The sequence below is a fragment of the Euprymna scolopes genome, chromosome 37, assembly GCF_053919585.1.
Source record: "Euprymna scolopes isolate OS-2025 chromosome 37, ASM5391958v1, whole genome shotgun sequence".
Taxonomy (NCBI): domain Eukaryota; kingdom Metazoa; phylum Mollusca; class Cephalopoda; order Sepiida; family Sepiolidae; genus Euprymna; species Euprymna scolopes.
The window spans coordinates 16,511,437-16,532,205 of NC_136518.1; the positions used below are offsets into that span (position 1 = coordinate 16,511,437).

Below are 20,769 nucleotides of genomic sequence, written 5' to 3' on the forward strand. Positions count from 1 at the left end.
ATATACGCTTTAATTTAGGCACAGATAAAGAGTGGGGGAAATTTTTCACAGTGGATTCGGCTAGACGGGTGTTTTTCGTGAAGGATTGGCGAGGGGAGACCAGAGATTGGAGTTCAGATGAGCACCTGCCATGGAAATAACGATAGAACAAGGATAGGCTCGCAACGTCTCTTCTGTGGGAGAGAGGTTGCAGGGTAGAGAAAAAGGCATCCCCCACTAAGCCACGAAGTCTATTTTGTACTCTGTCAAGGCAGGATAGGCTGTTTTTAGCAGCCCCTGCCCAGATATGTTATCGTTTTCTTTTCCTTTGAGGCTTGGTGTATCTATATATATATTTTTTTTATTGGGTACAGGAAGGTTAGAGGCGAAATATTTTTATTTTTAATTTCGATTTTCTTATTTTATAGTTTATTTATTTAGTTTCTTGTTAGTTATTAAATATTGTTAGTATATTTGACCAGTTGGGTGTTAAATGAGATCCGGTTAAAAAGGGGCTGTAGTTTTTTGATAAGTATGGCTTCTAGTAATTTTAGTGTCATGTGCAGTTATTAACATTTGGGCGCCATTCTGTACAACATGCCGGCTAAAATAAAAAAGACCACTCAGCGAATGGGAAAGATATCCAGAAAAATCAGAAAAAAGAATAACTCTGTCGTGTTCAAGCAGACGTGCTTGCTGCCAAAATATACAAATATATATATTTTTTTAAATATCCTAGTTATTTGATAGAAGTAGGTACATGTGGCATCACCACACACACCTGGATGGAAGGAAATAATATAACATGATCAATTGTCAAAAATAAAATGGTTTCTGTATTGAAAAGTCATTTTACAGAAATAGTTTTCGCTTTGCACTGACATACACCTGGATGGATGACAAAGACACAATTGTTAACAATAACTTAATTATTCATTGGAACTACCTACAAAAAGTTAATAGAAAAACATACTTGTCTTAGCATAAAATACTCTATGAGGGAAGGCGTGGTCACATGGGAATTGCAGGTGGTCACAAATTGTTTATATAATAAAAACATGAAATTGATTGTTGGGGATTTTAATCTGTAAAGAACTTGGGAATCTTTCTGTTGAACTCGAGAATCAGCACAGAATTTCAAACAGAACTCTTTATGGGGTTAGTATGCTCTTGTTCCATCAGTCATGACTGGGTACGAGTCCTAAGTAATTCGCAGATTGACTCGCAAATTCAAAATCCAAGTTTTCTGCATACTTATTGAACCAATATTACTCTATGGATCTGAAACTTGGGACTCTTTCCGCAAAACAACAGCATCGTTTGGATGGATGTTACACACGTCTTTTGAGAAGAGTACTCAATCTCTCATGGCGAAACCACACAACTCTAGAAATGATATATGGAGACTTACCGAGAATATCAACCTCAGTTTGTAAAAAACGTGTTCAGTTTGCTGGGCATTGTGCACGTGCTACAGATGAAGTTGTTTCATCATTTGTGCTGTGGATGCATCCATCATCATTTGTACTATGGATGCATCCATCATCATTTGTATTGTGGATGCATCCATCATCTCACAATCGATCACGAAAGTTAACTTTTCAAGATAGGATACAAGATACATTTTTCTCCAAGGAAGATCTTTTGGGTGCTATGACAGATAGGAAATACTGGAAGGGTGTAGTGAGTTCAATCTCGGTTGATGCTGCAGAAGATGAGATGATGATGATGAAGTAATTTGCAGTTGTATTTTGAGTGTTGTCCGCGCTGAGGATCGAATCCTAAATCTCTAGAAAAGTATCACTTACAACTGAGTTTTAGCAAATACTATGTCCACTATGCCACATATCCACAGATTCTCGAGTTTGACAAAAAGATTCCAGAGTTTGACACAATACATCTGAAGGTCGGAGGTAATCTCAACTGAAACATTGTGAAAATAACATTCAAATGAGAACAATAATAATGTAAGATATTATAATTTTGGTGCTCATGCAATATAATGGGATTCTGAACAATTGCATTTCAGGTAAAAACGCAAAATTACGTACTTACACATTATGTCGAAATTAGTATGAATTTAAAAAACTACAAAAAATGATCCAGTAGAAATATAATTACAAATAAAATAAAATTTATCAAATTATCAAGTTTTGTCGTATGTTTTAATGTGGAATAGTTCTTTGCAACTAATTCTGTATGACAAACTGAATTATCTCCCTTGCTTTCTGCCATTGAAATAAGCCGCACATACATGGTCCCCCTCTGGTGCTGCATGTGAGATGACGCCACAAAAATACTAAAGAAATGATGAATGGGAGAAGTGTGAAGGGCCAACGTTGTCTTCACATTTTCACCAAGTTTCAGAAAACTCTAATGAATGAGGCAAAAGTTATGGGGTAAAGTGTCATTTTTTGCAATTTTGGGGCATTTGGGAACACCGAATCCCAGTGAAAATGGACAAACGGCACAGTTTCACACCTTAAGACATGTATATTTGAATTCAGCACCATGGAAAACTCCTATATAGACATACATATCAAGTTTTGAAGTAATATGAAAAATAGCTCCAAAAAGGCATGTTTTTTTTAGCCCTAAAAGTCCCAGAGGGATGTGAACCAGAATTTTGCCAGGGTCACCCATACTGAATTTATATTAAGAACAATGGCCTCCACATTTTGGCCAAGTTTCAAGAAAATCTAATGGATGGATCAAACAATATAGGGCAAAAAGTGTCATTTTTGGCCATTTTCGGTCATTTTTTTAAATCTCTTTTCAGCCCCTGGGGATGCCAAATCCCAGTGTAAATGGATAACAGTGCAGTTTCAGGCCTTAACAAATGTATAGTTGAGTTGCCCACTGTGAAAAAACTACTATATAATCAGACATATCAAGTTTTTGTTGAAAAATATGTAAAAAGAGCCACAAAAAGGGGCATTTTAAGCACTGAAAGTCCCTGGGGACGTGAACCAGAATTCTGCCAGGGTCACCCATACTGGAGTTATATTAAGAACAATGGGCTCCACATTTTGGACAAGATTCAGAAAAATCTAATGGATGGATCTAAGTTATGGGACAAAACCTGTCATTTTTGGTTTTTAGTTGGCATTTTGGATCTCTTTTGAGCCCCTGGGGATGCAATGGGAATTTTTGAAAAAAAAAAATTTTTACTGTTCACATCTATTTAATGAAATACAATTTGTGGCGAAATTTCAGGAAAAACTAATGGATAATTATCTGGCAATCGTCCGAACTAATGGACGCACACACAGATGCCACTGAAAACATAGGTCCCTCTCCGATAAATCGGGGGACCAAAAATAGAAAATGTCTGACAGATAGTATCTATGATTGCTTTTGTCAAAACTAGATTTGCAGATCTACAGGATCATTTCTCATAATTTTTGGCATTTATACTAATTTCGACATGCCATGTGAATCAATTTAAAAAAAGAAATTTTTATTCAACTTACAGAATCACAGTTTGCACATTCAGCGCGTTCTTCTTCCGATGAAGATTCAACGAGAAATTTGAGGAGTTGGTCTGACGACGGAAGACACGCACCTTCTTTTAAGACAGTGACAGCACTATAGACAGAGAAAGCAAGAACAGATGTTCAAAAGATGCATCCATTTAAACCTTGACGGTTTCAAACTTAAGTGCGACAGTTTTGAAACATACGTAAATGCATAGTAATGATAAACAACAAATACAAACACAACGATTTAATTTAAATACAGAATATTTGTTCATATATATAGCAAAAACATAATGTTTATGTGGACTTCTACGTGTAAGCTGAAAACATTAGGCCAAAATTGTTTCATTAATTGTCTTCGAAAACTATTTTCATTAATAATTAATTTTCTACCTTATCATTTTTTTTGTAATTTTTAGATATGTTCATTACTGTGACATAACTAGATACCATAGGTTTTATTTGAAATTCAATATATCAATTTTTGTTATTATAACAAAGAAGAAGCATATATTTTTATGTATAAATAATTAATTTTACTTCAGTCGAAGTTCTCAGAAATTACGGGCCCCCTGCCCGGGGATAACACTTGAACTCTGACATACATAGATATTTGAATATTGCATTGAAGTTATTTATCTAACAAAGACTGAGTGAGTAAAGAAGTTGAGAACATAATTTTCCTCTTCCCAACTTTTCTTGTGGTCTGTTGGTCTTACTGGATTCTACGAGAAGAATTCATCTAGTCTGGTGCTATATGTTAAAGTTTGTTAATCTTTGATACCCATCTGTTGTTAGCACAAATAGTAACGAATAATACTAGAGAACTTTGTTTTGATTTCGATTCTAGTTGATGGTATTCAAATCATATAACTTTTTTTTTTTAACTTTTTTTTTTTAACTTTTTATTTCGATTCTAGTTGATGGTATTCAAATCATATAACTTTTTTTTTTTAACTTTTGATTTCAATTCTAGTTGATGGTATTCAAATCATATAACTTTTTTTTTTTAACTTTTGATTTCGATTCTAGTTGATGGTATTCAAATCATATAAGTTTTTTTTTTAACTTTTGATTTCAATTCTAGTTGATGGTATTCAAATCATATAACTTTTTTTTTTAACTTTTGATTTCAATTCTAGTAGATGGTATTCAAATCATATAAGTTTTTTTTTTTAACTTTTGATTTCGATTCTAGTTGATGGTATTCAAATCATATAACTTTTTTTTTTTAACTTTTGATTTCGATTCTAGTTGATGGTATTCAAATCATATAAGTTTTTTTTTTTAACTTTTGATTTCAATTCTAGTTGATGGTATTCAAATCATATAACTTTTTTTTTTTAACTTTTGATTTCGATTCTAGTTGATGGTATTCAAATCATATAAGTTTTTTTTTTAACTTTTGATATCAATTCTAGTTGATGGTATTCAAATCATATAACTTTTTTTTTTAACTTTTGATTTCGATTCTAGTTGATGGTATTCAAATCATATAAGTTTTTTTTTTAACTTTTGATTTCGATTCTAGTTGATGGTATTCAAATCATATAAGTTTTTTTTTTTAACTTTTGATTTCAATTCTAGTTGATGGTATTCAAATCATATAACTTTTTTTTTAACTTTTGATTTCAATTCTAGTTGATGGTATTCAAATCATATAACCTTTTTTTTTAACTTTTGATTTCAATTCTAGTTTATGGTATTCAAATCATATAAGTTTTTTTTTTTAACTTTTGATTTCAATTCTAGTTGATGGTATTCAAATCATATAACTTTTTTTTTTTTAACTTTTGATTTCAATTCTAGTTGATGGTATTCAAATCATATAACTTTTTTTTTTTAACTTTTGATTTCAATTCTAGTTTATGGTATTCAAATCATATAACTTTTTTTTTAACTTTTGATTTCGATTCTAGTTGATGGTATTCAAATCATATAACTTTTTTTTTTAACTTTTGATTTCGATTCTAGTTTATGGTATTCAAATCATATAACATTTTTTTTTTAACTTTTGATTTCGATTCTAGTTGATGGTATTCAAATCATTTAACTTTTTTTTTTTTACTTTTGATTTCGATTCTAGTTGATGGTATTCAAATCATTTAACTTTTTTTTTTTAACTTTTGATTTCGATTCTAGTTGATGGTATTCAAATCATATAACATTTTTTTTTAACTTTTGATTTCGATTCTAGTTGATGGTATTCAAATCATTTAACTTTTTTTTTTTAACTTTTGATTTCAATTCTAGTTGATGGTATTAAAATCATATAACTTTTTTTTTTTAACTTTTGATTTCGATTCTAGTTGATGGTATTCAAATCATATAACTTTTTTTTTTAACTTTTGATTTCAATTCTAGTTGATGGTATTAAAATCATATAACTTTTATTTTTAACTTTTTATTTCAATTCTAGTTGATGGTATTCAAATCATATAACTTTTTATTTTTAACTTTTGATTTCAATTCTAGTTGATGGTATTCAAATCATATGAGTTTTTTTTTTTTCTTTTTATTTCAATTCTAGTTGATAGTATTCAAATCATATAACGTTTTTTTTTTAACTTTTGATTTCGATTCTAGTTGATGGTATTCAAATCATATAACTTTTTTTTTTTAACTTTTGATTTCAATTCTAGTTGATGGTATTCAAATCATATAACTTTTTTTTTTAACTTTTTATTTCAATTCTAGTTGATGGTATTCAAATCATATAACTTTTTATTTTTAACTTTTGATTTCAATTCTAGTTGATGGTATTCAAATCATATAACTTTTTATTTTTAACTTTTGATTTCAATTCTAGTTGATGGTATTCAAATCATATAACTTTTTTTTTTAACTTTTTATTTCAATTCTAGTTGATGGTATTCAAATCATATAACTTTTTATTTTTAACTTTTGATTTCAATTCTAGTTGATGGTATTCAAATCATATAACATTTTTTTTTTTAACTTTTGATTTCAATTCTAGTTGATGGTATTCAAATCATATAAGTTTTTTTTTTTAACTTTTGATTTCAATTCTAGTTTATGGTATTCAAATCATATAACTTTTTTTTTTAACTTTTGATTTCAATTCTAGTTGATGATATTCAAATCATATAACTTTTTTTTTAACTTTTGATTTCAATTCTAGTTTATGGTATTCAAATCATATAACTTTTTTTTTTAACTTTTGATTTCAATTCTAGTTGATGGTATTCAAATCATATAACCTTTTTTTTTTAACTTTTGATTTCAATTCTAGTTGATGGTATTCAAATCATATAACTTTTTTTTTTTAACTTTTGATTTCGATTCTAGTTGATGGTATTCAAATCATATAACCTTTTTTTTTTAACTTTTGATTTCAATTCTAGTTGATGGTATTCAAATCATATAACCTTTTTTTTTAACTTTTGATTTCAATTCTAGTTGATGGTATTCAAATCATATAACCTTTTTTTTTAACTTTTGATTTCAATTCTAGTTGATGGTATTCAAATCATATAACCTTTTTTTTTTAACTTTTGATTTCAATTCTAGTTGATGGTATTAAAATCATATAACATTTTTTTTTTAACTTTTGATTGCGATTCTAGTTGATGGTATTCAAATCATATAACATTTTTTTTTTAACTTTTGATTTCAATTCTAGTTGATGGTATTCAAATCATATAACCTTTTTTTTTACTTTTGATTTCAATTCTAGTTGATGGTATTAAAATCATATAACTTTTTATTTTAACTTTTTATTTCAATTCTAGTTGATGGTATTCAAATCATATAACTTTTTATTTTTAACTTTTGATTTCGATTCTAGTTGATGGTATTCAAATCATTTAACTTTTTTTTTTTTACTTTTGATTTCGATTCTAGTTGATGGTATTCAAATCATTTAACTTTTTTTTTTTAACTTTTGATTTCGATTCTAGTTGATGGTATTCAAATCATATAACATTTTTTTTTAACTTTTGATTTCGATTCTAGTTGATGGTATTCAAATCATTTAACTTTTTTTTTTTAACTTTTGATTTCAATTCTAGTTGATGGTATTAAAATCATATAACTTTTTTTTTTTAACTTTTGATTTCGATTCTAGTTGATGGTATTCAAATCATATAACTTTTTTTTTTAACTTTTGATTTCAATTCTAGTTGATGGTATTAAAATCATATAACTTTTATTTTTAACTTTTTATTTCAATTCTAGTTGATGGTATTCAAATCATATAACTTTTTATTTTTAACTTTTGATTTCAATTCTAGTTGATGGTATTCAAATCATATGAGTTTTTTTTTTTTCTTTTTATTTCAATTCTAGTTGATAGTATTCAAATCATATAACGTTTTTTTTTTAACTTTTGATTTCGATTCTAGTTGATGGTATTCAAATCATATAACTTTTTTTTTTTAACTTTTGATTTCAATTCTAGTTGATGGTATTCAAATCATATAACTTTTTTTTTTAACTTTTTATTTCAATTCTAGTTGATGGTATTCAAATCATATAACTTTTTATTTTTAACTTTTGATTTCAATTCTAGTTGATGGTATTCAAATCATATAACTTTTTATTTTTAACTTTTGATTTCAATTCTAGTTGATGGTATTCAAATCATATAACTTTTTTTTTTAACTTTTTATTTCAATTCTAGTTGATGGTATTAAAATCATATAACATTTTTTTTTTAACTTTTGATTGCGATTCTAGTTGATGGTATTCAAATCATATAACTTTTTTTTTTTAACTTTTGATTTCAATTCTAGTTGATGGTATTCAAATCATATAAGTTTTTTTTTTTAACTTTTGATTTCAATTCTAGTTTATGGTATTCAAATCATATAACTTTTTTTTTTTTAACTTTTGATTTCAATTCTAGTTGATGGTATTCAAATCATATAACTTTTTTTTTTAACTTTTGATTTCAATTCTAGTTGATGGTATTCAAATCATATAACTTTTTATTTTTAACTTTTGATTTCAATTCTAGTTGATGGTATTCAAATCATATAACATTTTTTTTTTTAACTTTTGATTTCAATTCTAGTTGATGGTATTCAAATCATATAAGTTTTTTTTTTTAACTTTTGATTTCAATTCTAGTTTATGGTATTCAAATCATATAAGTTTTTTTTTTTAACTTTTGATTTCAATTCTAGTTGATGGTATTCAAATCATATAACTTTTTTTTTTTAACTTTTGATTTCGATTCTAGTTGATGGTATTCAAATCATATAACTTTTTTTTTTTAACTTTTGATTTCAATTCTAGTTGATGGTATTCATCATATAACTTTTTTTTTAACTTTTGATTTCGATTCTAGTTTATGGTATTCAAATCATATAACTTTTTTTTTTTAACTTTTGATTTCGATTCTAGTTGATGGTATTCAAATCATATAACGTTTTTTTTTTAACTTTTGATTTCAATTCTAGTTGATGGTATTCATCATATAACTTTTTTTTTTAAACTTTTTATTTCAATTCTGGTTGATGGTATTCAAATCATATAAGTTTTTTTTTTTTAACTTTTGATTTCAATTCTAGTTGATGGTATTCAAATCATATAACTTTTTTTTTTAACTTTTTATTTCAATTCTAGTTGATGGTATTCAAATCATATAACTTTTTATTTTTAACTTTTGATTTCAATTCTAGTTGATGGTATTCAAATCATATAACATTTTTTTTTTAACTTTTGATTTCAATTCTAGTTGATGGTATTCAAATCATATAACTTTTTATTTTTAACTTTTGATTTCAATTCTAGTTGATGGTATTCAAATCATATAACTTTTTTTTTAACTTTTTATTTCAATTCTAGTTGATGGTATTCAAATCATATAACTTTTTATTTTTAACTTTTGATTTCAATTCTAGTTGATGGTATTCAAATCATATAACATTTTTTTTTTTAACTTTTGATTTCAATTCTAGTTGATGGTATTCAAATCATATAAGTTTTTTTTTTTAACTTTTGATTTCAATTCTAGTTTATGGTATTCAAATCATATAACTTTTTTTTTTAACTTTTGATTTCGATTCTAGTTTATGGTATTCAAATCATTTAACTTTTTTTTTTTTACTTTTGATTTCGATTCTAGTTGATGGTATTCAAATCATTTAACTTTTTTTTTTTAACTTTTGATTTCGATTCTAGTTGATGGTATTCAAATCATATAACATTTTTTTTTAACTTTTGATTTCGATTCTAGTTGATGGTATTCAAATCATTTAACTTTTTTTTTTTAACTTTTGATTTCAATTCTAGTTGATGGTATTAAAATCATATAACTTTTTTTTTTTTAACTTTTGATTTCGATTCTAGTTGATGGTATTAAAATCATATAACTTTTATTTTTAACTTTTTATTTCAATTCTAGTTGATGGTATTCAAATCATATAACTTTTTATTTTTAACTTTTGATTTCAATTCTAGTTGATGGTATTCAAATCATATGAGTTTTTTTTTTTTCTTTTTATTTCAATTCTAGTTGATAGTATTCAAATCATATAACTGTTTTTTTTTACTTTTGATTTCGATTCTAGTTGATGGTATTCAAATCATATAACTTTTTTTTTTTAACTTTTGATTTCAATTCTAGTTGATGGTATTCAAATCATATAACTTTTTTTTTTAACTTTTTATTTCAATTCTAGTTGATGGTATTCAAATCATATAACTTTTTATTTTTAACTTTAGATTTCAATTCTAGTTGATGGTATTCAAATCATATAACTTTTTATTTTTAACTTTTGATTTCAATTCTAGTTGATGGTATTCAAATCATATAACTTTTTATTTTTAACTTTTTATTTCAATTCTAGTTGATGGTATTCAAATCATATAACTTTTTATTTTTAACTTTTGATTTCAATTCTAGTTGATGGTATTCAAATCATATAACATTTTTTTTTTTAACTTTTGATTTCAATTCTAGTTGATGGTATTCAAATCATATAAGTTTTTTTTTTTAACTTTTGATTTCAATTCTAGTTTATGGTATTCAAATCATATAAGTTTTTTTTTAACTTTTGATTTCAATTCTAGTTGATGGTATTCAAATCATATAACTTTTTTTTTAACTTTTGATTTCAATTCTAGTTGATGGTATTCAAATCATATAACTTTTTTTTTTAAACTTTTGATTTCGATTCTAGTTGATGGTATTCAAATCATATAACCTTTTTTTTTTAACTTTTGATTTCAATTCTAGTTGATGGTATTCAAATCATATAACCTTTTTTTTTAACTTTTGATTTCAATTCTAGTTGATGGTATTCAAATCATATAACTTTTTATTTTTAACTTTTGATTTCAATTCTAGTTGATGGTATTCAAATCATATGAGTTTTTTTTTTTTCTTTTTATTTCAATTCTAGTTGATAGTATTCAAATCATATAACGTTTTTTTTTTAACTTTTGATTTCGATTCTAGTTGATGGTATTCAAATCATATAACTTTTTTTTTTTAACTTTTGATTTCAATTCTAGTTGATGGTATTCAAATCATATAACTTTTTTTTTTAACTTTTTATTTCAATTCTAGTTGATGGTATTCAAATCATATAACTTTTTATTTTTAACTTTTGATTTCAATTCTAGTTGATGGTATTCAAATCATATAACTTTTTATTTTTAACTTTTGATTTCAATTCTAGTTGATGGTATTCAAATCATATAACTTTTTTTTTTAACTTTTTATTTCAATTCTAGTTGATGGTATTAAAATCATATAACATTTTTTTTTTAACTTTTGATTGCGATTCTAGTTGATGGTATTCAAATCATATAACATTTTTTTTTTAACTTTTGATTTCAATTCTAGTTGATGGTATTCAAATCATATAACCTTTTTTTTTACTTTTGATTTCAATTCTAGTTGATGGTATTAAAATCATATAACTTTTTATTTTAACTTTTTATTTCAATTCTAGTTGATGGTATTCAAATCATATAACTTTTTATTTTTAACTTTTGATTTCAATTCTAGTTGATGGTATTCAAATCATATAACTTTTTTTTTTTAACTTTTGATTTCAATTCTAGTTGATGGTATTCAAATCATATAACTTTTTTTTTTTAACTTTTGATTTCAATTCTAGTTGATGGTATTCAAATCATATAAGTTTTTTTTTTAACTTTTGATTTCAATTCTAGTTTATGGTATTCAAATCATATAACTTTTTTTTTTTAACTTTTGATTTCAATTCTAGTTGATGGTATTCAAATCATATAACTTTTTTTTTTAACTTTTGATTTCAATTCTAGTTGATGGTATTCAAATCATATAACTTTTTATTTTTAACTTTTGATTTCAATTCTAGTTGATGGTATTCAAATCATATAACATTTTTTTTTTTAACTTTTGATTTCAATTCTAGTTGATGGTATTCAAATCATATAAGTTTTTTTTTTTAACTTTTGATTTCAATTCTAGTTTATGGTATTCAAATCATATAAGTTTTTTTTTTTAACTTTTGATTTCAATTCTAGTTGATGGTATTCAAATCATATAACTTTTTTTTTTTAACTTTTGATTTCGATTCTAGTTGATGGTATTCAAATCATATAACTTTTTTTTTTTAACTTTTGATTTCAATTCTAGTTGATGGTATTCATCATATAACTTTTTTTTTAACTTTTGATTTCGATTCTAGTTTATGGTATTCAAATCATATAACTTTTTTTTTTTAACTTTTGATTTCGATTCTAGTTGATGGTATTCAAATCATATAACGTTTTTTTTTTAACTTTTGATTTCAATTCTAGTTGATGGTATTCATCATATAACTTTTTTTTTTTAACTTTTTATTTCAATTCTGGTTGATGGTATTCAAATCATATAAGTTTTTTTTTTTTAACTTTTGATTTCAATTCTAGTTGATGGTATTCAAATCATATAACTTTTTTTTTTAACTTTTTATTTCAATTCTAGTTGATGGTATTCAAATCATATAACTTTTTATTTTTAACTTTTGATTTCAATTCTAGTTGATGGTATTCAAATCATATAACATTTTTTTTTTAACTTTTGATTTCAATTCTAGTTGATGGTATTCAAATCATATAACTTTTTATTTTTAACTTTTGATTTCAATTCTAGTTGATGGTATTCAAATCATATAACTTTTTTTTTAACTTTTTATTTCAATTCTAGTTGATGGTATTCAAATCATATAACTTTTTATTTTTAACTTTTGATTTCAATTCTAGTTGATGGTATTCAAATCATATAACATTTTTTTTTTTAACTTTTGATTTCAATTCTAGTTGATGGTATTCAAATCATATAAGTTTTTTTTTTTAACTTTTGATTTCAATTCTAGTTTATGGTATTCAAATCATATAACTTTTTTTTTTAACTTTTGATTTCGATTCTAGTTTATGGTATTCAAATCATTTAACTTTTTTTTTTTTACTTTTGATTTCGATTCTAGTTGATGGTATTCAAATCATTTAACTTTTTTTTTTTAACTTTTGATTTCGATTCTAGTTGATGGTATTCAAATCATATAACATTTTTTTTTAACTTTTGATTTCGATTCTAGTTGATGGTATTCAAATCATTTAACTTTTTTTTTTTAACTTTTGATTTCAATTCTAGTTGATGGTATTAAAATCATATAACTTTTTTTTTTTTAACTTTTGATTTCGATTCTAGTTGATGGTATTAAAATCATATAACTTTTATTTTTAACTTTTTATTTCAATTCTAGTTGATGGTATTCAAATCATATAACTTTTTATTTTTAACTTTTGATTTCAATTCTAGTTGATGGTATTCAAATCATATGAGTTTTTTTTTTTTCTTTTTATTTCAATTCTAGTTGATAGTATTCAAATCATATAACTGTTTTTTTTAACTTTTGATTTCGATTCTAGTTGATGGTATTCAAATCATATAACTTTTTTTTTTTAACTTTTGATTTCAATTCTAGTTGATGGTATTCAAATCATATAACTTTTTTTTTTAACTTTTTATTTCAATTCTAGTTGATGGTATTCAAATCATATAACTTTTTATTTTTAACTTTTGATTTCAATTCTAGTTGATGGTATTCAAATCATATAACTTTTTATTTTTAACTTTTGATTTCAATTCTAGTTGATGGTATTCAAATCATATAACTTTTTATTTTTAACTTTTTATTTCAATTCTAGTTGATGGTATTCAAATCATATAACTTTTTATTTTTAACTTTTGATTTCAATTCTAGTTGATGGTATTCAAATCATATAACATTTTTTTTTTTAACTTTTGATTTCAATTCTAGTTGATGGTATTCAAATCATATAAGTTTTTTTTTTTAACTTTTGATTTCAATTCTAGTTTATGGTATTCAAATCATATAAGTTTTTTTTTAACTTTTGATTTCAATTCTAGTTGATGGTATTCAAATCATATAACTTTTTTTTTAACTTTTGATTTCAATTCTAGTTTATGGTATTCAAATCATATAACTTTTTTTTTTAACTTTTGATTTCAATTCTAGTTGATGGTATTCAAATCATATAACCTTTTTTTTTTAACTTTTGATTTCAATTCTAGTTGATGGTATTCAAATCATATAACTTTTTTTTTTAAACTTTTGATTTCGATTCTAGTTGATGGTATTCAAATCATATAACCTTTTTTTTTTAACTTTTGATTTCAATTCTAGTTGATGGTATTCAAATCATATAACCTTTTTTTTTAACTTTTGATTTCAATTCTAGTTGATGGTATTCAAATCATATAACTTTTTATTTTTAACTTTTGATTTCAATTCTAGTTGATGGTATTCAAATCATATAACATTTTTTTTTTAACTTTTGATTTCAATTCTAGTTGATGGTATTCAAATCATATAACTTTTTATTTTTAACTTTTGATTTCAATTCTAGTTGATGGTATTCAAATCATATAACTTTTTTTTTTAACTTTTTATTTCAATTCTAGTTGATGGTATTCAAATCATATAACTTTTTATTTTTAACTTTTGATTTCAATTCTAGTTGATGGTATTCAAATCATATAACATTTTTTTTTTTAACTTTTGATTTCAATTCTAGTTGATGGTATTCAAATCATATAAGTTTTTTTTTTTAACTTTTGATTTCAATTCTAGTTTATGGTATTCAAATCATATAACTTTTTTTTTTAACTTTTGATTTCGATTCTAGTTTAAGGTATTCAAATCATATAACATTTTTTTTTTAACTTTTGATTTCGATTCTAGTTGATGGTATTCAAATCATTTAACTTTTTTTTTTTTACTTTTGATTTCGATTCTAGTTGATGGTATTCAAATCATTTAACTTTTTTTTTTTAACTTTTGATTTCGATTCTAGTTGATGGTATTCAAATCATATAACATTTTTTTTTAACTTTTGATTTCGATTCTAGTTGATGGTATTCAAATCATTTAACTTTTTTTTTTTAACTTTTGATTTCAATTCTAGTTGATGGTATTAAAATCATATAACTTTTTTTTTTTAACTTTTGATTTCGATTCTAGTTGATGGTATTCAAATCATATAACTTTTTTTTTTAACTTTTGATTTCAATTCTAGTTGATGGTATTAAAATCATATAACTTTTATTTTTAACTTTTTATTTCAATTCTAGTTGATGGTATTCAAATCATATAACTTTTTATTTTTAACTTTTGATTTCAATTCTAGTTGATGGTATTCAAATCATATGAGTTTTTTTTTTTTCTTTTTATTTCAATTCTAGTTGATAGTATTCAAATCATATAACGTTTTTTTTTTAACTTTTGATTTCGATTCTAGTTGATGGTATTCAAATCATATAACTTTTTTTTTTTAACTTTTGATTTCAATTCTAGTTGATGGTATTCAAATCATATAACTTTTTTTTTAAACTTTTTATTTCAATTCTAGTTGATGGTATTCAAATCATATAACTTTTTATTTTTAACTTTTGATTTCAATTCTAGTTGATGGTATTCAAATCATATAACTTTTTATTTTTAACTTTTGATTTCAATTCTAGTTGATGGTATTCAAATCATATAACATTTTTTTTTTTAACTTTTGATTTCAATTCTAGTTGATGGTATTCAAATCATATAAGTTTTTTTTTTTAACTTTTGATTTCAATTCTAGTTTATGGTATTACAAATCATATAAGTTTTTTTTTTAACTTTTGATTTCAATTCTAGTTGATAGTATTCAAATCATATAACTTTTTTTTTAACTTTTGATTTCAATTCTAGTTTATGGTATTCAAATCATATAACTTTTTTTTTTAACTTTTGATTTCAATTCTAGTTGATGGTATTCAAATCATATAACCTTTTTTTTTTAACTTTTGATTTCAATTCTAGTTGATGGTATTCAAATCATATAACTTTTTTTTTTTAACTTTTGATTTCGATTCTAGTTGATGGTATTCAAATCATATAACCTTTTTTTTTTAACTTTTGATTTCAATTCTAGTTGATGGTATTCAAATCATATAACCTTTTTTTTTAACTTTTGATTTCAATTCTAGTTGATGGTATTCAAATCATATAACCTTTTTTTTTAACTTTTGATTTCAATTCTAGTTGATGGTATTCAAATCATATAACCTTTTTTTTTTAACTTTTGATTTCAATTCTAGTTGATGGTATTAAAATCATATAACATTTTTTTTTTTAACTTTTGATTGCGATTCTAGTTGATGGTATTCAAATCATATAACTTTTTTTTTTTAACTTTTGATTTCGATTCTAGTTGATGGTATTCAAATCATATAACGTTTTTTTTTTAACTTTTGATTTCAATTCTAGTTGATGGTATTCATCATATAACTTTTTTTTTTAACTTTTTATTTCAATTCTGGTTGATGGTATTCAAATCATATAAGTTTTTTTTTTTTAACTTTTGATTTCAATTCTAGTTGATGGTATTCAAATCATATAACTTTTTTTTTTAACTTTTTATTTCAATTCTAGTTGATGGTATTCAAATCATATAACTTTTTATTTTTAACTTTTGATTTCAATTCTAGTTGATGGTATTCAAATCATATAACATTTTTTTTTTAACTTTTGATTTCAATTCTAGTTGATGGTATTCAAATCATATAACTTTTTATTTTTAACTTTTGATTTCAATTCTAGTTGATGGTATTCAAATCATATAACTTTTTTTTTAAACTTTTTATTTCAATTCTAGTTGATGGTATTCAAATCATATAACTTTTTATTTTTAACTTTTGATTTCAATTCTAGTTGATGGTATTCAAATCATATAACATTTTTTTTTTTAACTTTTGATTTCAATTCTAGTTGATGGTATTCAAATCATATAAGTTTTTTTTTTTAACTTTTGATTTCAATTCTAGTTTATGGTATTCAAATCATATAAGTTTTTTTTTTAACTTTTGATTTCAATTCTAGTTGATGGTATTCAAATCATATAACTTTTTTTTTAACTTTTGATTTCAATTCTAGTTTATGGTATTCAAATCATATAACTTTTTTTTTAACTTTTGATTTCAATTCTAGTTGATGGTATTCAAATCATATAACCTTTTTTTTTTAACTTTTGATTTCAATTCTAGTTGATGGTATTCAAATCATATAACTTTTTTTTTAAACTTTTGATTTCGATTCTAGTTGATGGTATTCAAATCATATAACCTTTTTTTTTAACTTTTGATTTCAATTCTAGTTGATGGTATTCAAATCATATAACCTTTTTTTTTAACTTTTGATTTCAATTCTAGTTGATGGTATTAAAATCATATAACATTTTTTTTTTAACTTTTGATTGCGATTCTAGTTGATGGTATTCAAATCATATAACATTTTTTTTTTAACTTTTGATTTCAATTCTAGTTGATGGTATTCAAATCATATAACCTTTTTTTTTTACTTTTGATTTCAATTCTAGTTGATGGTATTAAAATCATATAACTTTTTATTTATAACTTTTTATTTCAATTCTAGTTGATGGTATTCAAATCATATAACTTTTTATTTTTAACTTTTGATTTCAATTCTAGTTGATGGTATTCAAATCATATAACTGTTTTTTTTAACTTTTGATTTCAATTCTAGTTGATGGTATTCAAATCATATAACTTTTTTTTTTTAACTTTTGATTTCAATTCTAGTTGATGGTATTCAAATCATATAAGTTTTTTTTTTTAACTTTTGATTTCAATTCTAGTTTATGGTATTCAAATCATATAACTTTTTTTTTTTAACTTTTGATTTCAATTCTAGTTGATGGTATTCAAATCATATAACTTTTTTTTTTAACTTTTTATTTCAATTCTAGTTGATGGTATTCAAATCATATAACTTTTGATTTTTAACTTTTGATTTCAATTCTAGTTGATGGTATTCAAATCATATAACTTTTTATTTTTAACTTTTGATTTCAATTCTAGTTGATGGTATTCAAATCATATAACTTTTTTTTTTAACTTTTTATTTCAATTCTAGTTGATGGTATTCAAATCATATAACTTTTTATTTTTAACTTTTGATTTCAATTCTAGTTGATGGTATTCAAATCATATAACATTTTTTTTTTAACTTTTGATTTCAATTCTAGTTGATGGTATTCAAATCATATAAGTTTTTTTTTTTAACTTTTGATTTCAATTCTAGTTTATGGTATTCAAATCATATAAGTTTTTTTTTTTAACTTTTGATTTCAATTCTAGTTGATGGTATTCAAATCATATAACTTTTTTTTTTTTAACTTTTGATTTCGATTCTAGTTGATGGTATTCAAATCATATAACTTTTTTTTTTAACTTTTGATTTCAATTCTAGTTGATGGTATTCATCATATAACTTTTTTTTTAACTTTTGATTTCGATTCTAGTTTATGGTATTCAAATCATATAACTTTTTTTTTTTAACTTTTGATTTCGATTCTAGTTGATGGTATTCAAATCATATAACGTTTTTTTTTTAACTTTTGATTTCAATTCTAGTTGATGGTATTCATCATATAACTTTTTTTTTTAACTTTTTATTTCAATTCTGGTTGATGGTATTCAAATCATATAAGTTTTTTTTTTTTAACTTTTGATTTCAATTCTAGTTGATGGTATTCAAATCATATAACTTTTTTTTTTAACTTTTTATTTCAATTCTAGTTGATGGTATTCAAATCATATAACATTTTTTTTTTTAACTTTTGATTTCAATTCTAGTTGATGGTATTCAAATCATATAACATTTTTTTTTTAACTTTTGATTTCAATTCTAGTTGATGGTATTCAAATCATATAACATTTTTTTTTTAACTTTTTATTTCAATTCTAGTTGATGGTATTCAAATCATATAAGTTTTTTTTTTTAACTTTTGATTTCAATTCTAGTTTATGGTATTCAAATCATATAAGTTTTTTTTTAACTTTTGATTTCAATTCTAGTTGATGGTATTCAAATCATATAACTTTTTTTTTAACTTTTGATTTCGATTCTAGTTGATGGTATTCAAATCATATAACTTTTTTTTTTTAACTTTTGATTTCAATTCTAGTTGATGGTATTCAAATCATATAACTTTTTTTTTAACTTTTGATTTCGATTCTAGTTTATGGTATTCAAATCATATAACATTTTTTTTTTAACTTTTGATTTCGATTCTAGTTGATGGTATTCAAATCATATAACCTTTTTTTTAACTTTTGATTTCAATTCTAGTTGATGGTATTCAAATCATATAACTTTTTTTTTTAACTTTTGATTTCAATTCTAGTTGATGGTATTCAAATCATATAACTTTTTTTTTTTAACTTTTGATTTCAATTCTAGTTGATGGTATTCAAATCATATAACTTTTTTTTTAACTTTTGATTTCAATTCTAGTTTATGGTATTCAAATCATATAAGTTTTTTTTTTTAACTTTTGATTTCAATTCTAGTTGATGGTATTCAAATCATATAACTTTTTTTTAACTTTTGATTTCGATTCTAGTTGATGGTATTCAAATCATATAACTTTTTTTTTTTTTTAAACTTTTGATTTCAATTCTAGTTGATGGTATTCAAATCATATAACTTTTTATTTTTAACTTTTGATTTCAATTCTAGTTGATGGTATTCAAATCATATAACTTTTTATTTTTAACTTTTGATTTCAATTCTAGTTGATGGTATTCAAATCATATAACTTTTTTTTTTAACTTTTTATTTCAATTCTAGTTGATGGTATTCAAATCATATAACTTTTTATTTTTAACTTTTGATTTCAATTCTAGTTGATGGTATTCAAATCATTTAACATTTTTTTTTTAACTTTTGATTTCAATTCTAGTTGATGGTATTCAAATCATATAAGTTTTTTTTTTTAACTTTTGATTTCAATTCTAGTTTATGGTATTCAAATCATATAAGTTTTTTTTTTTAACTTTTGATTTCAATTCTAGTTGATGGTATTCAAATCATATAACTTTTTTTTAACTTTTGATTTCGATTCTAGTTGATGGTATTCAAATCATATAACTTTTTTTTTTTTTTAAACTTTTGATTTCAATTCTAGTTGATGGTATTCAAATCATATAACTTTTTTTTTTAAACTTTTGATTTCAATTCTAGTTGATGGTATTCAAATCATATAACTTTTTTTTTTTAACTTTTTATTTCAATTCTAGTTGATGGTATTCAAATCATATAACTTTTTTTTTTAACTTTTTATTTCAATTCTAGTTGAAGGTATTCAAATCATATAACTTTTTATTTTTAACTTTTGATTTCAATTCTAGTTGATGGTATTCAAATCATATAAGTTTTTTTTTTTAACTTTTGATTTCGATTCTAGTTGATGGTATTCAAATCATATAACTTTTTTTTTTTAACTTTTGATTTCGATTCTAGTTGATGGTATTCAAATCATATAAGTTTTTTTTTTAACTTTTGATTTCGATTCTAGTTGATGGTATTCAAATCATATAACTTTTTTTTTTTTTAACTTTTGATTTCAATTCTAGTTGATGGTATTCAAATCATATAACTTTTTTTTTTTTAACTTTTGATTTCAATTCTAGTTGATGATATTCAAATCATATAACTTTTTTTTTTTAACTTTTGATTTCAATTCTAGTTGATGGTATTCAAATCATATAACTTTTTTTTTAACTTTTGATTTCGATTCTAGTTTATGGTATTCAAATCATATAACTTTTTTTTTTAACTTTTGATTTCGATTCTAGTTGATGGTATTCAAATCATATAACTTTTTTTTTTAACTTTTGATTTCGATTCTAGTTGATGGTATTCAAATCATATAAGTTTTTTTTTTACTTTTGATTTTGATTCTAGTTTATGGTATTCAAATCATATAACATTTTTTTTTTAACTTT

General features: G+C 23.1%; 1 protein-coding gene across 1 annotated transcript in view; it reads right to left on the reverse strand.

Moving 5' to 3' along the window:
- LOC145261104 (RING finger protein 207-like) overlaps positions 1-20,769 on the reverse strand; it is an 89,444-nt gene that overhangs the window by 47,609 nt on the left and 21,066 nt on the right. Inside the window, exon 3 of the mRNA XM_080119321.1 lies at positions 3,453-3,567. Coding sequence (XP_079975447.1) covers positions 3,453-3,567 — 115 coding nt within the window. The remainder of the gene's footprint in view (positions 1-3,452; positions 3,568-20,769) is intronic.